The 20688-nt window shown below is 47.7% G+C and overlaps 1 protein-coding gene across 4 annotated transcripts in view; it reads right to left on the reverse strand.

Moving 5' to 3' along the window:
- Positions 1 to 2630: 2630 nt before the first annotated feature.
- The window catches only part of LOC141013040 (spectrin beta chain, non-erythrocytic 1-like), a 39401-nt gene continuing 21343 nt past the window's right edge, over positions 2631 to 20688 (reverse strand). For 2 of the 4 annotated variants that reach the window (XM_073486778.1, XM_073486862.1), the window contains 25 exons: positions 20386 to 20688; positions 20042 to 20195; positions 18951 to 19821; positions 18729 to 18866; positions 17866 to 18622; positions 17506 to 17708; positions 17137 to 17227; positions 16772 to 16918; positions 15881 to 16144; positions 15224 to 15448; positions 14787 to 14876; positions 14384 to 14662; positions 13753 to 13883; positions 13415 to 13619; positions 12873 to 13247; positions 11608 to 11852; positions 11358 to 11496; positions 10720 to 10804; positions 7275 to 7471; positions 6858 to 6967; positions 6726 to 6771; positions 5668 to 5879; positions 5413 to 5586; positions 4745 to 4787; positions 2631 to 4620 (listed from right to left, as the gene is read on the reverse strand). In XM_073486778.1, coding sequence (XP_073342879.1) covers positions 4414 to 4620; positions 4745 to 4787; positions 5413 to 5586; positions 5668 to 5879; positions 6726 to 6771; positions 6858 to 6967; positions 7275 to 7471; positions 10720 to 10804; positions 11358 to 11496; positions 11608 to 11852; positions 12873 to 13247; positions 13415 to 13619; positions 13753 to 13883; positions 14384 to 14662; positions 14787 to 14876; positions 15224 to 15448; positions 15881 to 16144; positions 16772 to 16918; positions 17137 to 17227; positions 17506 to 17708; positions 17866 to 18622; positions 18729 to 18866; positions 18951 to 19821; positions 20042 to 20195; positions 20386 to 20688 — 5691 coding nt within the window. In that variant the 3' untranslated portion in view covers positions 2631 to 4413. Of the gene's footprint in view, positions 4621 to 4744; positions 4788 to 5412; positions 5587 to 5667; positions 5880 to 6725; positions 6772 to 6857; positions 6968 to 7274; positions 7472 to 10719; positions 10805 to 11357; positions 11853 to 12872; positions 13248 to 13414; positions 13620 to 13752; positions 13884 to 14383; positions 14663 to 14786; positions 14877 to 15223; positions 15449 to 15880; positions 16145 to 16771; positions 16919 to 17136; positions 17228 to 17505; positions 17709 to 17865; positions 18623 to 18728; positions 18867 to 18950; positions 19822 to 20041; positions 20196 to 20385 lie in introns of all 4 variants that reach the window. The other 2 variants (XM_073486612.1, XM_073486694.1) reach the window with 1 other exon arrangement.

The raw sequence follows: 20688 nt of genomic DNA on the forward strand, positions 1-20688 counted from the left end.
TGTAGCTCTGTGTAGTGTTAATGTAGCTCTGTGTAGTATTACTGTAGTTCTGTGTAGTATTACTGTAGTTCTGTGTAGTATTACTGTAGCTCTGTGTAGTATTACTGTAGTTCTGTGTAGTATTACTGTAGCTTTGTGTAGTATTACTGTAGCTGTGTGTAGTGTTACTGTAGCTCTGTGTAGTATTAATGTAGCTCTGTGTAGTATTACTGTAGTTCTGTGTAGTATTACTGTAGCTCTGTGTAGTATTACTGTAGTTCTGTGTAGTATTACTGTAGCTTTGTGTAGTATTACTGTAGCTGTGTGTAGTGTTACTGTAGCTCTGTGTAGTATTAATGTAGCTCTGTGTAGTATTACTGTAGCTGTGTGTAGTATTACTGTAGCTCTGTGTAGTGTTACTGTAGCTCTGTGTAGTGTTACTGTAGCTCTGTGTAGTATTACTGTAGCTGTGTAGTATTACTGTAGCTCTGTGTAGTATTGCTGTAGCTGTGTGTAGTATTACTGTAGCTGTGTAGTATTAATGTAGCTCTGTGTAGTATTACTGTAGCTCTGTGTAGTATTAATGTAGCTCTGTGTAGTATTACTGTAGTTCTGTGTAGTGTTAATGTAGCTCTGTGTAGTATTACTGTAGTTCTGTGTAGTATTACTGTAGTTCTGTGTAGTGTTAATGTAGCTCTGTGTAGTATTACTGTAGTTCTGTGTAGTATTACTGTAGCTCTGTGTAGTATTACTGTAGTTCTGTGTAGTATTACTGTAGCTCTGTGTAGTATTACTGTAGCTCTGTGTAGTATTACTGTAGTTCTGTGTAGTATTAATGTAGCTCTGTGTAGTATTACTGTAGCTCTGTGTAGTATTACTGTAGCTGTGTAGTATTACTGTAGCTCTGTGTAGTGTTACTGTAGTTCTGTGTAGTATTAATATAGCTCTGTGTAGTATTACTGTAGCTCTGTGTAGTATTGCTGTAGCTCTGTGTAGTATTACTGTAGCTGTGTAGTATTACTGTAGCTCTGTGTAGTGTTACTGTAGTTCTGTGTAGTGTTACTGTAGCTCTGTGTAGTATTAATATAGCTCTGTGTAGTGTTACTGTAGTTCTGTGTAGTGTTACTGTAGCTCTGTGTAGTATTAATATAGCTCTGTGTAGTGTTAATGTAGCTCTGTGTAGTGTTACTGTAGCTCTGTGTAGTATTACTGTAGCTCTGTGTAGTATTACTGTAGCTCTGTGTAGTGTTACTGTAGCTGTGTAGTATTACTGTAGCTGTGTAGTATTAATGTAGCTCTGTGTAGTATTAATGTAGCTCTGTGTAGTATTACTGTAGCTGTGTAGTATTACTGTAGCTGTGTAGTATTACTGTAGCTCTGTGTAGTATTGCTGTAGCTCTGTGTAGTATTACTGTAGCTGTGTGTAGTATTGCTGTAGCTCTGTGTAGTATTGCTGTAGCTCTGTGTAGTATTACTGTAGCTGTGTGTAGTATTGCTGTAGCTCTGTGTAGTATTACTGTAGCTCTGTGTAGTATTACTGTAGCTGTGTAGTATTACTGTAGCTGTGTAGTATTACTGTAGCTCTGTGTAGTATTGCTGTAGCTCTGTGTAGTATTACTGTAGCTGTGTGTAGTATTGCTGTAGCTCTGTGTAGTATTACTGTAGCTCTGTGTAGTATTACTGTAGTTCTGTGTAGTGTTAATGTAGCTCTGTGTAGTATTACTGTAGCTGTGTAGTATTACTGTAGCTCTGTGTAGTATTGCTGTAGCTCTGTGTAGTATTACTGTAGCTGTGTAGTATTACTGTAGCTCTGTGTAGTATTGCTGTAGCTCTGTGTAGTATTAATGTAGCTCTGTGTAGTATTACTGTAGCTGTGTAGTATTACTGTAGCTGTGTAGTATTACTGTAGCTCTGTGTAGTATTGCTGTAGCTCTGTGTAGTATTACTGTAGCTGTGTGTAGTATTGCTGTAGCTCTGTGTAGTATTACTGTAGCTCTGTGTAGTATTACTGTAGTTCTGTGTAGTGTTAATGTAGCTCTGTGTAGTATTACTGTAGCTGTGTAGTATTACTGTAGCTGTGTGTAGTATTACTGTAGCTCTGTGTAGTATTACTGTAGCTGTGTGTAGTATTACTGTAGCTGTGTAGTATTACTGTAGCTGTGTGTAGTATTACTGTAGCTGTGTAGTATTACTGTAGCTCTGTGTAGTATTACTGTAGCTGTGTGTAGTATTACTGTAGCTGTGTAGTATTACTGTAGCTCTGTGTAGTATTACTGTAGCTGTGTAGTATTACTGTAGCTGTGTGTAGTCACACTCAGTGGTGTTACTCCTCAGCAGACGTGTTCTGGTTCTGATACCTGTTGTCACACTGACTTCAGGTGGTTTGCTGCAGTCAGGTGAACATGTGTTCAGACTGGGTCAGAACTGTGACGGTTCAGAGAAGAACCACTGTGTTTTCTTCATGTGTGAGAGAAAGTTCAGGTTCACATGAAACAAGAGAAACTCCTCACTGGCCCCTCAGGGCTTCCGTAGTCTCGTCCCTCAGACGTGCGTATGTGCTGCTGAGCTCGAGAGGAGCTGTGGTTTGATTGGTGCTGATGTGTGAGCAGGTGATGACGATGATGAAGATGACAATGATCTGAGACGACAGGTAAAGTTTAAAAGCTTTAATGACATCGCACATATCTGACAGAGAGGGAGAGAGAGAGAGAGAGCTTTAAAGTCTACAGGTGCAGGTTCATACATGAGAAAAGCTTTATGGTCTAAGTTCTGTTAAATATTCAGCCTCAGCTTCTGGTTCTGGTTCTGGATCATTCTATAGATGAGCTCTGATTGTGTTTAACTTCCACACATGTTCAGTACGATAGATATACAGTGACGCAACGCAGCAACACGAGTATCAAAGAGCCGGAAATCTGAACGCAGCGCAGTGCGACGGCGAGCAAGCTACCTTCATCTGTCTGTCTGTCTGACTGTCTGTCTGTCTGTCTGACTGTCTGTCTGTCTGTCTGACTGTCTGACTGTCTGTCTGTCTGTCTGACTGTCTGTCTGTCTGACTGTCTGTCCTCCTGTCTGTCTGTCTACCTGTCCATCCTCCTGTCTGTCTGTCTGTCTGTCTGTCTGACTGTCTGTCTGTCTGTCTGACTGTCTGTCTGTCTGACTGTCTGTCCTCCTGTCTGTCTGTCTACCTGTCCATCATCCTGTCTGTCTACCTGTCCATCATCCTGTCTGTCTGTTTACCTGTCTGTCTGTCTACCTGTCTGTCCTCCTGTCTGTCTACCTGTCTGTCTGTTTACCTGTCTGTCCTCCTGTCTGTCCTCCTGTCTGTCTGTCTACCAGTCTGTCCTCCTGTCTGTCCGTTTACCTGTCTGTCTGTCTACCTGTCTGTCCTCCTGTCTGTCCGTTTACCTGTCTGTCTGTCTACCTGTCTGTCCTCCTGTCTGTCTGTCTACCTGTCTGTCCTCCTGTCTGTCCGTTTACCTGTCTGTCTGTCTGTCTGAAGGTGTACCACTGGACATGGACTCTGTAGTGTTTATTTTACATGGTTCTGATCGGAGTCGTGTCAGAAACAAAGAGAACAGAACTTTTAGTCTGAGGTGAGTTTCTGAAGCATGCAGTGACATTTCTACATCACACACCTCCTCGCAGGTGATTGGCTGTTTCAAAACATAAAGAAAACAAAAAGCACTGTTGGTCCAATTTCTGAACGGCAGAGGAAGAAAGTCGGTGTCTCTGAGGACGACCTCACAAAACTGAGGGAATAACTCAGACCTGCAACTCAAACGTAGAAAAATAACAAAATGTAAGAAAAATAAAATCGTAATCAACAAACGACCCGAGCGTGCGCTCCCCGCTGACGCCACCACAAACAGCGAGAGAGGCGGCGCTGACTCATCGTCGTTTACTGAACGGTGACATCACAACGTGCGGCCGCGGCTCTCGGTGATCGTCGTCTCGTCACAGAAGAGCTCACGAAGGAAACGAAATATCAAACACAAGGAAGAAAAAACAACAACTGCATCGACAACAAACGCTCTGGTGAAACTTTCTCTGCAGCCGCTGACCTCCGTCACTGTGACATCAGCGGTGATGTCACTGTGACATCAGCGGTGATGTCACGACGTGTGGAGCGTTGAAGATTTAACCTATTTAAACTCGTACGAGTCTGTTTTTAGAAATGTGGGAGAGTTAGCGGCTGCTCGTTAGTCAAACTTAAGGAAGGTCTTCTCAGAGGCAGATGAGCGCTGCGGCCACCTGTCGGGTTGGGGTGGGTCGGGTCGGGTCAGCTCAGTAATAATGTGCAGTATCGGAGGTTTCCTCTGCTGAAGACCTTCATGAAGCTCGGACCTGGACGGACGCTCTGAGGAGGTGCAGCAGCCGTCCTCCGTCAGAGCGTGCGTCACTGACTCGTTTCACCAAAGCCTGTTGAACTTTCTACTGTTTCTTCTTGCTGAACAGACTGAAGCGTTTCTCCTTCTCCTTCTCTTTGTCCTTCTCTCTCTTGCCGGGACTCGACTCGGTGGTGAGCGTGACGGCGGCCGGCAGCGTCTGAGCGCGCCCGGACACCGGCGTGCCGGGGTTGCTGCCCAGTCCGTCAGCGTTGGCGTTCAGGATGGCCTGGATCCAGGTGCTCATCTCCTCCTGCAGGGGGCGACACAGGTCAGACAGCTGCTCTGATAACAGTCACCATGATCCAGTTCGGACCCACAGAACCAAACATCTGTTTCATCTGAATTTCACTGAAGGAAAAAACATCCAAACTTACTTCGTCTTTGGCTTGGAACAGATACTCGTTTCCATCAGCGAGTCTGAAACAAAGAGAGGAAGTGAAGAGTCAGCAGCTACCTGCTAATGTTTGTGAACAGCATCACCAGACTCCCTTAACAAATGTGGTGATTTTAAGAGTTGTTGAGTTAAAACAAACTTTATAACGTAGTGAAACTCTGTCTCTGACAGACTCTGAATCATTGTCTCCTTCTTGTAAATTCAGCATTAAATGAAAACAGTAAGTTGTGTGTTTCCTTGTAAAAAGTGTCAGTTTGTGGCAGCATGGCTGCACCAGCCTGTCTGCTTCTGTGTCTAAAGTGCTAAAGTCTGACCTGCCAACATTTAGCAGCTGTTTGAACACACTGTTTACACTGATTTCACCATTTACACTCAATTTATGAAAGAAGAAACATTTTATTGATCTAAACATGTCACATTTTACAGATACACTGAACAGCAACCAACACTGCCAGTGTGTGGCTGCTCTCCACAGCTCATGTTCAGTAATCTGACTGCTCAGCTGCTCTCAGGTGTGTGTTGGTTTAAATGAGTCTTTCCTTAAACATGTGACTGTGGTCAGAACCTTTAAAGAACCTTTAAAGAACGAATAATGAACTCTTCAGTGTGCTTTGAATCATCACTAGCTCAACATTAAGACTTCATCACCTGAGTTTGAAGACGTGTTTCTTCTTCTTGTATTCTGACGCCACGTCGCACGTCGCCTCCCTCAGGCTGATGGGCACCTCGTTGTGGTACGGGACCCCCTGAGCCGCCGCCTTGCTGTCTTTATAGAAGCCCATCTCCTGGTTGTTGATGACACAGTACACGTTGTGCCATGATCTGCCAATTACAGAGCAGCGGGGTGAGCTGATGGTCAGAGAGGAGTGAGACCTCTGTGCAGGAGAGGATCTTTGTGTTTACCTGTTGGACGCCTTCTTATTATGCCCCTCCCACTCGTGTTTGCGGTGCAGGAGTCCCTCCAGCTGCGAGGACGAGTCCTGGTTCTTGGACGGCAGCGTGGACGACTGGCTCGTTTTACTCTTCCTGCCGGTGGTCGGCGAGCCACCGGGACTCGGCTCCTTGGAGCTGCGCTCGGCCACGCCGTTCACCAGGTCCGCTCCGTCCACGCCGTCCTGAACAGAGGCCGCGTTTAAAGAGCGTTAATGAATAATGTTTGAAGAGCGTTAATGAAATACCACACAGGTGCGCAGCTGACGACAGGGGGGCACTCAATCAAAACTATAAGTGTAAGCAGCGTGGGATCGTGGGAGTTGTAGTCTTCATCGTTAAACAACCATCATTACTGATGAAGATCTGTGAGGTGACTCAGACGAGGTAATGTTTTCCTCTCAGGTGACCAGATGAACCGCAGCGCGACCTCGAGTGAACCTGAGGATCTCATGAGTAACGTCAGAACGTACAGAACAAAGGTTGAAAATGTTACAGATCATTTCTTCAAATTTATCATCCGAATCATTTCAAGAACTGTAGCTGTGTCTGACATCACTCCTGTACCGCTGTGACATCACGAGCCCTCAGCCAATGACGATGGAACAGCGGCTCAAACAGCTGATGGACGGTCTGACGTCACAAACTGCTGTGTGTTTAATCTGCATCATGTCCATTTTATAACCAGGAAGAGTTTTATGTCTATGAACGACTCACACCGCCAAATCACAGGACACATGACAGGACACGGGATGAGGGAGGCAGGTCGGACTCAAACCCTGGACCGCTGCAGCAAGGACACAGCCTCTGAGCATGGCAAGTCTGCTCTACCAGCTGAGTGAATTAACTGAATAAATTAATAAATAACGTGATTGAAACAGAAATTAACAACAAAAAGGACTACAAACAGGGCTACCAATGGGACTACAAACAGGGCTGCCAACGGGACTACCAACAGGACTACAAACAGGACTACAAAGGTTTCTCCATGTTGTCATCCTTGTGGACGTGAGTCTGGAGTGAGTACTGACCCGAGGAGAGTCCTGGTCTGATGGGAGTCCGTTCTGAGTGATGCCGCTGCAGAGACACAAACACACTTTATTACTGAGTGGGTCAGAGCTGCAGTTCCTCTGACGTCCACCAGGTGCTGTTGTGATCATCACCTCTGCTGCTGACTCTCCTCCTGCTGCTCCACCACCACCGGCTCTGGAGACGGAGGCTTCCTCATCCTCTCCTCCTCCTCCTGCTGCCTCCTCACCTCCAGCAGCTCCAGCTGCTCACACACACACACACACAGACACACACACACAGACACACACACACACAGACACACACACACACACACACACAGAGACACACAGACACACACACAGACACACATACACACACACACACACACACAGATACACACACACAGTTTGTAGAAAGTCTTTTTGTAGTTTTTAAACTACACATTTCTTTAATTTGAATTAAAATGTTTTTATTTTCTCAGACCAGTAGTTTTTAAGTTTGTAATACAATGAAAAGTAATTTAAGTTTCTTGTGAATCCCATGACTCCATTTTGTCCCCCCGTGCTCACCGTAGTCAGCCTCTCCAGAGCGGAGAAGCGCTCCTCCCAGGTGGCGGCAGACTTCTCGAAGGCCTCGTGGCGTTTGATGAGCTTCTCCACCTCGTCCACGCTCTGACCCATCTCCCTGCTGGACAGGTAGGGCTCCTGACCCAGCAGCCACGCCTCGGCCACGCCCGCGTCCCGCGAGAACTGGTGCACCTCCAGGACTGAGGGGGAGGAGGGGGAGGAGGGGGGAGTCAGACGCCGTCACATCAACACTTTGTTATTGTTTTGATTATTAATCGTATTTCTGTTCTACGCCTATTTCCTCAGAGCTTTGTGTAAACAGGAAGTCGTTTCGTTGCTATGGAGATATGGCGCTTATAAAGGTCAACTTTTGTTCTCAGACAGGAAGTGAGCATCAACACGAGCCGACTGAGTGATGATGTCACACCGCTCTGAAACCCTCAGTGAGCTAACGCTGTTAGCACGCTAGCTGTGCATGCAGGATGTGATTGGTTCAAACGTCTTGTAACAAAAGATTCCACTGAACTGACGACACACTCATCAGGTCGACGCCTCCAGTGTTCTCTGTGTTCTGTGTGTTCTCAGTGTTTTCTGTGTGTTCTGTGTGTTTTCTGTGTTCTCTGTGTTCTGTGTTTTCTCTGTTCTGTGTTCTCTGTTCTCAGTGTTCTGTGTGTTCTGTGTGTTTTCTGTGTTCTCAGTGTTCTGTGTGTTCTGTGTTCTCTGTGTTCTCTGCTCTGTGCTCTGTGTGTTCTCAGTGTTCTGTGTGTTCTCTGTGTTCTGTGTTTTCTCTGTTCTGTGTTCTCTGTGTTCTCAGTGTTCTGTGTTCTGTGTTTTCTCTGTTCTGTGTTCTCTGTTCTCAGTGTTCTGTGTGTTCTGTGTTCTCAGTGTTCTGTGTGTTCTCAGTGTTCTGTGTGTTCTCAGTGTTCTGTGTTCTCTGTTCTCTGTGTTCTGTGTGTTCTGTGTGTTCTGTGTGTTCTGTGTGTTCTCAGTGTTCTGTGTGTTCTGTGTGTTCTCTGTGCTCTGTGTGTTCTCAGTGTTCTGTGTGTTCTGTGTGTTCTGTGTTCTCTGTGTTCTGTGTTCTCAGTGTTCTGTGTGTTCTGTGTGTTCTGTGTGTTCTCTGTGCTCTGTGTGTTCTCAGTGTTCTGTGTGTTCTGTGTTCTCTGTGTTCTGTGTTCTCAGTGTTCTGTGTGTTCTGTGTTCTCTGTGTTCTCAGTGTTCTGTGTGTTCTCAGTGTTCTGTGTGTTCTCTGTGTTCTGTGTTGTCTGTTCTCAGTGTTCTCAGTGTTCTGTGTTCTCAGTGTTCTGTGTTTTCTCTGTTCTGTGTTCTCTGTTCTCAGTGTTCTGTGTGTTCTGTGGGTTTTCTGTGTTCTCATTGTTCTGTGTGTTCTGTGTTCTCTGTGTTCTCTGTGTTCTCTGTGTGTTCTGTGTTCTGTGTGTTCTGTGTTCTGTGTGTTCTGTGTTCTCAGTGTTCTCTGTGTTCTCTGTGTTCTGTGTTCTCTGTGTGTTCTGTTTTCTCTGTGTTCTGTTTTCTCTGTGTTCTGTGTTCTCTGTGTGTTCTGTGTTCTCTGTGTGTTCTGTGTTCTCTGTGTTCTGTGTTCTCAGTGTTCTCTGTGTTCTCAGTGTTCTGTGTGTTCTGTGTTCTCAGTGTTCTGTGTGTTCCGTGTTCTCAGCGTTCTGTGTTCTCTGTGTTCTCAGTGTTCTCTGTGTTCTGTGTTCTGTGTGTTCTGTGTTCTCAGCGTTCTGTGTTCTCTGTGTTCTCAGTGTTCTCTGTGTTCTCAGTGTTCTGTGTGTTCTGTGTTCTCCGTGTTCTCCGTGTTCTGTGTGTTCCGTGTTCTCCGCGTTCTCCGTGTTCTCTGTGTTCTGTGTGTTATGTGTTCTGTGTTCCCAGCGTTCTGTGTTCTCTGTGTTCTCAGTGTTCTCTGTGTTCTGTGTGTTCTCAATGTTCTGTGTGTTCTCTGTGTTCTGTGTTCTCAGTGTTCTCTGTGTTTTCAGTGTTCTGTGTTCTGTGTTCTCTGTGTTCTCAGTGTTCTTTGTGTTTTGTGTGTTCTGTGTTCTCAGTGTTCTCAGTGTTCTGCGTTCTGTGTTCTCAGTGTTCTGTGTGTTCTGTGTGTTCTGTGTTCTCTGTGTTCTGTGTGTTCTCAGTGTTCTGTGTGTTCTGTGTGTTCTGTGTTCTCTGTGTTCTGTGTTCTCAGTGTTCTCTGTGTGTTCTGTGTTCTCTGTTCTGTGTTCTCTGTGTTCTCTGTTCTGTGTTCTCAGTGTTCTCTGTGTTCTCTGTGTTCTCATTGTTCTCTGTGTGTTCTGTGTTCTCAGTGTTCTCTGTGTGTTCTGTGTTCTCTGTGTTCTGTGTTCTCTGTATGTTCTGTGTTCTCTGTGTTCTGTGTTCTCTGTGTTCTGTGTTCTCAGTGTTCTGTGTGTTCTGTGTTCTCAGTGTTCTGTGTGTTCCGTGTTCTCAGTGTTCTGTGTTCTCAGTGTTCTGTGTTCTGTGTGTTCTGTGTTCTCAGCGTTCTGTGTTCTCTGTGTTCTCTGTGTTCTCCGTGTTCTCTGTGTTCTGTGTTCTCCGTGTTCTCCGTGTTCTCTGTGTTCTGTGTGTTATGTGTTATGTGTTCTGTGTTCCCAGCGTTCTGTGTTCTCTGTGTTCTCAGTGTTCTCTGTGTTCTGTGTGTTCTCTGTGTTCTCCGTGTTCTCTGTGTTCTGTGTTCTCCGTGTTCTCCGTGTTCTCTGTGTTCTGTGTGTGCTGTGTTATGTGTTCTGTGTTCCCAGCGTTCTGTGTTCTGTGTTCTGTGTGTTCTGTGTTCTCAGTGTTCTCAGTGTTCTGTGTTCTGTGTGTTCTCTGTGTTCTCAGTGTTCTGTGTTCTCTGTGTTCTCAGTGTTCTTTGTGTTCTGTGTGTTCTGTGTTCTCAGTGTTCTGCGTTCTGTGTTCTCAGTGTTCTGTGTGTTCTGTGTTCTCTGTGTTCTGTGTGTTCTGTGTTCTCAGTGTTCTCAGTGTTCTGCGTTCTGTGTTCTCAGTGTTCTGTGTGTTCTGTGTTCTCAGTGTTCTCTGTGTTTTCTGTGGTCTGTGTGTTCTCAGTGTTCTGTGTTCTGTGTATTCTGTGTTCTGTGTGTTCTGTGTGTTCTGTTGGACAGTTTGACCTGTGTTGGTTCTGTATGCGCTGCAGACTGAGCTCCTGGTGTCGGAGGCTCCGTTTGGATCCGATGAGCTCGCCTGACTAAACCTCCTGCAGCGTCTCCTGATTGGTCGGCTGAGAAGAAGCTCAGTCATCTTTGTTAAAGGTCGGCGAGGACCGGAGGAGCCTTCATCAGCGCTGACTCATCACTGCAGCGTCCACTCGGCTGCGACCTTTAATCATCTGTGAGCCTGATGGCTGCAGGGACGCAGCTCTGACCTCTGACCTCTGACCCCGTCTGAGGTTCCATACAGAACAATCAAACAGGAAGTGTGTGAGTCTTACTGAGTCGTAGCCACTCCCATCGATCCTCCCACTTGTCAATCATCTCTTTCCTCTTGTCAGTCAGCTGCAGCAGCTTCTCTTTGATCTGGACACAAACACAACGAACTGAAGTAGAGTCACACACTCACCTCACTACAGTCACACACTGACCTCACTACAGTCACACACTCACCTCACTACAGTCACACACTCACCTCACTACATCACCTGTAAATACTCTATTACTGTAAGTAACCAACAGTCATGTTGATCATAAAGTCAAAATTGAGTGTTAAAATATTACTCAAAGTTAAAGTCATATGAAGAGTACTCGAGTAAAAGTCTTAAAGTATCTGATGTTGAATGTGAAGTATCAGTAAAGTAACTGATCCATATATTAACATGTATAAAATGTGCGTCAGCTGATCATCACAATCACTGATTTTATCTGATTGATGAGAAAAATCAATTAATTTAAAAATATAATCTGTAAAGTAACTAGTAACTAAAGTTATCTCATAAATGTAGTGGAAGTATAAAGTAACAGAAAATGGAAATACTCAAGTAGAGTACAAGTACCTCAAATTTGTACTTCAGTACTTGAGTAAATGTACTTAGTTACATTTCCTCAGTGTAAGTATCTGTGTAATCCGCCTCACCTCCTCTGAAGCGTAGTGCTTCCGGGCCAGCAGGGCTTTCCCGAGCTCGATGCAGGCGGTGAAGCTGTCGTTTCGGGCGTCGATCTCGGCCTTGATGCCCTGATGGTTGTTCATCAGCAGCTCCACTGACGACACGTCTCTGAACACACACACACGTTTATCACAGCTGTTATCAGGTGAAAGGTTCCAGTCCAGCAGACAGCAGCAGACTGTGTTTACAGTCCAGCAGACAGCAGCAGACTGTGTGTACCTGGGGTTCTCCTGGGCCTCGATGAGCCGGATCACATCTTCCATCCACAGCATCAGGTCCCGGACCATGCTGAAGAACCTGAACTTGTCCCCGGTGTCGAGGAGGCGGTCCCGGCGCCCGTCGCAGGCCTCCAGCAGACTCCTCCAGGCCTCTAGCACCTCACTCTCCCTCCGCTGGATGTCATCCGCTTTGTCTCCTGCATACGCCGACTGGAGACGGACCGCGTCCTCCTGCAGCTGCCTCACCTGCAACACAAAGGTCAAAGGTCAAAGGTTTCCCACTAATTCAAACTAAGTGAGCGTCACTGTGTGGAAGTGCCTGTGACCCGTGTTCATCTGAGGTATAATGAGGCTGTGAGGTCGAGTTTATGAAAGTTAAGAGTGTCCGACTGTTAAACACATTTAACAACGACTGAACTCTTTTTTAATTCAAGATCTTTTTTATTGACGTTTTCTCAATATAACAAATGTGCAGTGCATAATAGCCATTACAGAGACATGAAATGAGTACGGGTATATATCAAACACAGCATGCACCAATGAGATATGCAAGAATGAAAAAAGAAAAAGAGAAAAAAATCCAACAGTGTACAAAATAATCCCTCCCCTGTCACTGCCAGAGTACTAGTCATAACATAAGATCACTGTTACACCAAAAGCCTGCGCTAGGAGTGAGTAAGAAGTGTGCAGCGTAGTTGAGCTGTACTCAAGGGCCAAGCCTTTACAGGAAGGAAAGGAAGGGACCCCACACTTTCTGGAACTTCTTATTTGATGGCTGAAGTGAGTATCTAATTTTCTCCAGTTTTAAACAGGACATGATGTCTTCCAGCTATTGTGCATGAGTGGGAGGGAAAGTATCCTTCCACCTGAGCAGAATTACTCGTCAAGCCAGAAGGGAGGCAAAAGATAAAGTGCGTTGCTTTAGTTAACTTTTTCTCCCCTTCCATGACCCCAAACAGAGCAGTCACCGTTTGAATTTATGTGTCTGCAGTCTTTTGATCAAGCTGAATCGTTCTTGTTTACTGAATCTGTAAACCCCAAAAAACAAAACAACAAATATTTACATCAAGTTTTGAATTTATACAATTAATAAACTGCCTTATACAAACTTCAGATACATCACATCTCCTTAAACCCAACGTGTCTCCTTAAACCCAACGTGTCCCCGTAAACCCAACGTGTCTCCTTAAACCCAACGTGTCTCCATAAACCCAACGTGTCTCAATAAACCCAGTGTGTCCCTGTACCGCAGGTTGTGTGACTGACCTGTGTTCCCAGGGCCTGAATGTCGTGTTCGAAGGTGGTGTGCATCCTCTGCAGTGTCTCCACCGTGTTCTGGTCCCGGCCGACCTCCTCTGGAAGCTTCTTCTGCTTGTCCAGGATGCGTCCCAGGATCTCCTTTGCGTCGTGGTAGAACTTGTGAAGCTCGAAGGAGGCGGCGAGGATCTGCGTCCTGGTGTCGATGAGCTCCAGAAGATCGGCCCAGGCCTCGTTCAGCCCGTCCTTCCACTCCGCCACCGTCGCTGCGTCGCCGTGACCCGTGTTGATCAGCTCGTCTGCCAGGCGGTTGACGGCGTCCACACGCTCCTGACCAATGTTGCCGGTGTCCCGAGCGAACTCCCGGAAACGCTCCTGCAACATCTGAGCAGGGAGCAGGTGGGTCAGAGGTCAGATATAATACTACAGTCAGCTGAAGTACAAATATTACAGTGTAGTACTAGAACCACACCACCTGCAGTGATGTTTGTTCAGCAGTATCAGTCGCAGTAACAGTAGTACTAGTAGTGTAAGTACATGCAGTAACGTACAGTCACATGTTCGTAGTCCTGTCCCAGCTCGTGCGACCCGGCCACCACCTCCCGCTCAGCGATCCACTGCTCGAGGTCATCGACCTCTCGGTTCAGCTGGAAGAGGCGGAGCCTCTCATCCAGTTTGCCCCGCCTCTCCTCTGACAGGTCCTTCAGGCCGGCATACAGCTTGTCCACCTGAGACTGACGCATACTGATCCGCTCACTGACACACACACACACACACACTCTCTGTTACCATGGCAATGACAGCAACTGGACTGAACTGGTTCAGTTTGATCCACTGTCAACAACAACAACAACAACAACGATGATGATGATGATGATGATGTCGTCACCTCTCAGGGTGTCCATCAGACACCAGTCCTCTGCTGGTCTTGGACAGCTGGTGGACGGTCTCGGCGTAGTCCTCCACTGCCTGCTCCACGATCTGATGCTTCTTCTGCATGGTGACAGCGCTCTGCTCGTCCTGATCCACACACACACACACACACACACACACACACACACACACACACACACACACACACACACTGTTGTTACAACACACTTCAGGACACTTTCATTAATCAGATTGCAGGTTTGACCTGGATCTGAACCAGAGACAAGTTTGTTTGGGCTGTTTTCAGTTGAAGATGTCCGACAGTCCTGATGACAGAACTTTATATTCAGAACAGATCACAGAGAGCTGGAGACAGAACCACAGAGAGCTGGAGACAGAACCACAGAGAGCTGGAGACAGAACCAGATGTTACTGCTCATTACAGAGCAGTTACACTTACAGCTGACTTATACATGGTCGACCTTATTAAGATGAACTAATCAAACACAAAGTTATTCTTGATCCACAGGTCAGAACCAGTTCAGAACCAGGTCAGAACCTGAGAACTTGGAGGAGGAGGAAGAGAGAGAGGAGGAGGAGGAGGAGGAGACAGACAGACAGACAGACAGACAGACAGGCAGACACACCTTGGCCTTCTCCTCTGACATCATGTACAGCTCCTGCTCGCTCATCCAGGCTTCGGCCTCTGCAGCATCAAAGTAATACTGCTGGGCTTTGTGCGCCTCCTCCAGCCGCCCATGGCGCCGCTCCGCCTCCTCCATCAGCTGCCTCCACAGCTCACGCAGGTTGGCCAGACGCTGGCGAATAATGTTGCCGCTGGACGACTCGTCTTTCAGGAGGCTCTCGCTGCGCTCCAGGATGTCGTCGATACGAGGCCGATGGCCCTGGATCTCCTTCTGCAGCGTCTGAGGACGAAGACCAGTGGCTCAGGTTACATCCATCATGGCTGACATCACTTACCACCACAACACAGATCAGCTGGAATGGTTCTGATTGTTTAACTGCAGACGTGTCTCAGGTGTCTCTCACCTGGTTCTTCTTGATGAGCAGCTGGACCGTCTGCAGGTTGTGTCCGTGATCGGTGGACGTGGCCACAGCCATCCTCTCCTGAACCCACAGCTGGAGGACAGAACAGCAGAAACATTAACGAGTGAACGACCACTGACTTCATTGTCCTGATGGTGGCGCTGCAGAACATCCTGTCTGATGAGAGTCACAGGCTGGCGACAGAACAAACGTCTGTGATTGTCTGCTGCTGACAATCTGAAATGTAATGTCTTGATGTTCAACACGTGATAGACTTGGTTTCAGAACTGAAAATACACTGGACAAAATATTTCACCATCACGAGCTGATCTATAAAAACCTTCTGCAGCATGTTTAACTCTTAAAGCACAGAGACGACGTTCCTGCCAGAACGTTCTGAGTAAAGATCACAACATAAACTCTCCGTCAGTTCTACGTACGATCTCGTCCTCCACGTCTCGGTTGAACTGGTGAACCTCTCTGGACTCCACCAGGAAGTCCCTGCGGCGGCGCAGCGGCTCCAGCAACTCCTGGAACTTCGTCTCCACCAACTGCCTCCGCCCGTCCACCTCATCAGTGTCCTTCACCTCCTGACCCAGAGCCTTCACCTGGCTCTGCAGCTCCACCACCTCCCGCTGACGCACCTCCACCTGGTTCTCCAGCATCTGAGGGGCGGAGTCACACATCAACTACTGCTGATACTACTTCATATACTACTACAGGGGGCATGGTCAGACGGAGGCTCGCACACACCTGCTGGTATGACTACTTGTACTTTTAAAGCTAACATCAGAATACTGCTATAATACTAATGACAGTACTGATACTGGAAATACTACAACAGCTGACAGTACTGCTACTAATCTTACTGAGTTGTAGCTATACTACAAATACTACAGTTAAGATTAATTTTACTCTAATCAGCAGGACAAGGCGAGCTTGAATCACTGTGTCCTGCATCGAAATCTTACTGAACTGATTTTCACATTATCACAGTTACTTTGCTCCACTGCCAGTACTATAGTACAGTGTCAGTACTGTCAGTACTGTCAGTACTGACGCTGTACTATAGTACTGCAGTAGCACTGTGAGTGTACCTGTTGTTTCTTGAGCAGGATGTTGACGGAGGTCAGGTCTTTGCCGTAGTCGTCAGACTGGATCTGACCCTCCAGACCTCCCATCCACTTGTCAAGGTCAGCGCAGCTCTGAGTGAACAGCTCTGCCTTGTTGGCGTCAAACAGACACTGAGCTTTAGTCTGCGTGGTGGACTCTAACTCCTCCCACATGGTGTGGAGCGCCGACAGCTTCTCCTTCACCACCGCCTCCGTCTCCGGCTTCTCCGACACCAGCAGCATGCCGTCCTGTCGTCAACAAACCAGGAAGAACTCAGGTCAGGTTCAAAGGTCACCAGCTGATATGTGAAGTTTCACAGGTGTTGGTCCAATAGCGAAGGAAAACTAGACTACAGTCGACAAAAACCAGCATGTAGCTAACAGATATAACATCACCAACAGGGACACATTCTTCTAACTCCAGTTAGCAAGCTAAGTCCTTTTTATCTCATCAGTCTGAGTTCTGGTGGTTGTAAACTGCAGTGGGTCATGTTTCTTATGTATTTCTCCGTTGCTAACAAGCTACATGTTAGCTATTAAGCTAATAAACGTTTTACCAACATTTGTGTTGTCTAACATTAGCTTGTACGCTTACTACATTTTACATTATGTTCATTTGCTTTCCTTCATTTCTCCATTGTGCTAACAAGCTGAACACTTGTTAGCTTGTGAGCTAAAGCTAATGTTATCTGATGTATGTCATCAAACCTGCATTAAAGTTTTTACATCATTTACTCTGCTGCTTCACACTTTGACAGGTGATGTTAATCATGAAGCCAAGTTTGTTTTGAAGGTGATTACTACACACATATCTGTCTGTGCAGTGTACAGGTGCACATGTGCGGTGCAGTAAAGGCATCATGAGGTGCAACAGACCTTCTGGATCTTGTCCAGCCACTCTTTGTTGGACTGCAGTTCAGCCATGAAGGCCTGGTGCTTCAGCCACTTGCTGTGCAGGTTCCTGGCCTCGTCGTAGGTCATGTCCTGAGCTGTGAGCATCTTCTCATTGATCCACAGAGACAGCTGGGCACACAAAATGTAAATGTTTAAGATTAAATCCTCTGAGGAGCAGGAATGTGTTCAATACATTTCTACTTGAGTGTTAGAATGACACAAGAGGAACACAAGATAGACCTCTAAAAGAAATCAACCATTAGATCATATTTTTACGTCGAATCTGGCTTTAAGTTTGATTTTCTTTATGAGGCGTTGATGTTTGAAGTGTGTGAGGAGAGACCGACCTCCTGACAGTCCTGCAGGAACTTCTGCAGGTCTCTGTTGTCCTTCAGCCTCATCAGCAGCTCCACTGCAGCCTCCCTGTTCTTCTTATGCCTGAAACATGGAGGACAGGGTCAGAGCAGCACGCCCACATATAAACAATACTTCAAGCTCGAGCATGCACTTCATTGATGGGCTGTAAATATTGTCTCCTCAGATCAGGTTGTGATCTCTTCTCTCCTGCAGACTGTGATCACAGCAGACGAGCTGTATGGAGACATCTGATGTTTTAAATCAGGTCTCCAGCTGCTTCAGTTGTTTAGCAGAATGCTGCAACTCTGTGTTACTGTGAAGCTCCAGAAATGTTTTGTGTCTTGTTGTCATGTTTCTACCTGTCATCGATGGAGGCGACTCTCTCCTGGATGCGTTCAGCATTGATGTTTCCGTCGCTGGCCAACCGCCTGCCGGCCTCTACCACACTGTTGATCTTGTCTTCATTGGCGTCCATGGTGGTCATGAAGTCCTCCTGCTTCTTGATGGCTGCCTCTGCGCCCTCCAGAGTGGTAGGCATCTCGGTGTGAGCCAGGACGTACTCCTGCAGGACGAGGACACAGGGTTTAGTACTGTGAGGCAGCAATATTTGAACAGACTGACCTGCTACTAACGTTGATCCAATCCTGATCTGGAGTTTTTAACATGAGGGTTATGAGCCTGGTGTTGAAGACAGAGTGAGGTGAATCTGTGGTGGTTACCTGGTTGTTGAGGAAGGCCTCGGCCTGCTTGGTGTCCCTGAGGAACAGCTGGTAAGCGTGGGACTGGGACAGCAGGTTCTGCCGGTTCTCCCACATCTTGTGCAGTTCGTTCCAGCCGGTGTCGAGCGCCTGCAGCCTCTGTCTCAGGAACATGTACTGTGCATCTGTCTGGCCCTGCGTCACCATCTCCCCCATGTCCCGCATCTTCTGGTAGTCCTCCTCGTAGTTATTGATTTCATTCTTGATGCCTTCGTGCTGGGCCATGAGCTTCTCTGCCTCAGCCAGCGTGTTTGGCATGTCCTCGGAGGCGATGGCTGTCTGAGTCCGGGACAGCCAAGACTGGAAGTCGTCCAGCTCGCGCAGGAACTGCTGCAGCTTCCTGGCCTCGCCCAGAGACTCCTCGCGGGTCTTCAGAGTGTTCTTCATTTCCTCCCAGACAGCGGTGATCTCAGCCAGGCGGCCTGTGATAGCCTTGGCCTGGTCAGGGTGCTCCTCTGAGAGCTGCGTAGCCTCGCCTCGCAGATCACCCAGTTTGTCTTCGATGGCGGCCAGGTCACGCTCCATACCAGTCAGTTTGCGCTGCAGGGCCATGACTCCGGTGAGGTCGTTGCCCAGCTCCTGGGTGGACTCAATGACTTTGGTCTTCTCTTTGATCCAGGACTTGGTCTCATTGCAGTCTAGGTGGTAGTTCTGCACTCCCAGAGCGGAGTTCAGGGACTCCTTCTTCTGGTCCACCAGATCGCGGAACTGACTCCACCTAGAGGTAAAGACAAGGTCACAGTCGCCAGGTACAATCACAACTACAGTTTTGAAGGGTTTACGTTGAGGACACAGCAGTTATAGCGTGTTACACCTGTTCGTACCTGTTGTTGAGTTTGTCCTGTTGGGTCTTGATGTCCTTTTCGCTCGGGTGACCGTTGTGCATCAGCTGCCGGGCGATCTGGTTTACCACAGCAACACGAGACGCCTGGTTGTTCATCTCCGGCTCCAGACTCTCAAACCTACCAAAGACACAGTCCACACTGATACAGTGATCGGTAAAAGAGGCAAAGAGTCACAAACACCTATGCAGCATCTTGTCCTACCTGTGCTGGATGACCTCCAGGTCCTCCAGTTTTTCGGGGATCTCCATGCTGTTCAGCCACTGCTCCTTCTCGTCAATCCAAACCTCACAAGCGTTGGCCTCGCTGAACATCTTGTAGAGTGCCAGAGCATCCTGCAGCGCCTGCTTCCTCAGCTTTGTCAGTTCTGCCACCTCCTTGTAGCGTTCCTCGATACCGGCCAGCCGACCACGGACCTCTTCTGACTCAGCCTCCTCTGTCGATAGAGAGGCGGCCTGCTCGTGGAGTGAGTCGATGACTGGGCGGTAGCTGGCAACCTCTGCCGCTGCGTCCTTGTGCTTCCGGACCAGAGCCTGGGTGGAGAATTCGTCATGGCCCGTCTCTCCACTGGAGACAATGCGCAGGGCATCAAGCGTCCAGGCGTCGACATCATCTGCGTCAGCCTGGAACTGGTGCAGAGCCATAGCCTCCTCCAGCCTCTTCTTCCTCGCCGCTGCCAGCTGCTCCAACGCTGCCCACTGAGCCTGCAGGTCAGCGATACGCTCCTGGATCTTGGTGGCAGCAAAGTGGCCAGCCTCCACCATAGCCTGGCCCTCTGCGATGGTGTGCTGCAGGTGGCCGGCGCGGCCGCTCATCTCGTCCTCCAGGGCGCGTTGCTGACTTAGGAGGCGCAGTGCCCCCGTCAGATCTTTACCGTGTTCAACAGAGGACAGGATCTGCTCCTTCTCACGGATCCAGCCCTCCTCCTCGGCCATTTCCCAGAAGAACTTCCAGAGACGACGTGACTCTTCCAGGCGGGCGCGACGCTCTGCGGCCAGCTGGGTCAGCTCCTGGTAGCAGAACTCCAGGTGGGAAACCCGGTCCTGGATGACCTGAGGGTCGCAGGGCTTATAGCCTGGACAGAAGGCACAATGTTAGCTCTCATGTTTAAAGTTTGAAATAATCTACTCTGCAGACTGCTGCCTCAAACACTACAGACAGAAGCTTTCACAGGTCGGGCTCATCATGCTCTTGAACCTACAAGATTTCTTTTCAGGAAGTCATTTGTGAAAACAGAATAAAAACAAGAACACCTCACAGTTAAGACTATTTAAAACCAAAAGGAAGCTGCTTACCTTCATTGTTGACAGAGAACTTGTTGGCGTTGGTGCTGACTGCCTTCACCCTGTCAGCCTGGATGGCGATGTCTGCCTCCACCAGGGCGTGTTTCTGCAGCAGGTCCTCCACACCTAACAGATGCTTTCCATAATCCTGAGACAGCAGCAACATCTAGATACCAAAGACGGACAGACGGAAAGAGAGGACCAACAGTTAGGTTGGCAATGATCAAACATTAGAACAGCATCGCTACAAGAACGCTCAGTTAGCACCTGATGAAACTGATATCTATCCTCTCATCTGACCCTAAAATCTACCATGTGAAGGTAGGATTTGTTGACCTCAGTGGTCATTGGCGTACCTTCATCTCGTCCATCCAGTCCATGATGTAGAGCATCTCCTGGAAGACTCTCTGCAGGCCCAGGTTCATCTCCAGTCTCTGCCGGCGGGCCTTCAACAGCTCCAGCAGGTACTCCCACAGCCGGATCACATTGTCCTTCCTGGCTGTGATGCGTTTAATGTCGTGGTAGTGCTCCACCTCCAGCTCCTTTGCCACAGCAACCACGGCCTGGACACGCTCCTCGTACGCTGCGATGTCCGTCTCAATCGCCTCGTGCTTCTTTGTGGCCGCTTCGACGGCCTGAAGGTCGAAACCAAAGTTGTC

Source organism: Pagrus major, chromosome 1 (genome assembly GCF_040436345.1).
Source record: "Pagrus major chromosome 1, Pma_NU_1.0".
In the NCBI taxonomy this organism is placed as follows: domain Eukaryota; kingdom Metazoa; phylum Chordata; class Actinopteri; order Spariformes; family Sparidae; genus Pagrus; species Pagrus major.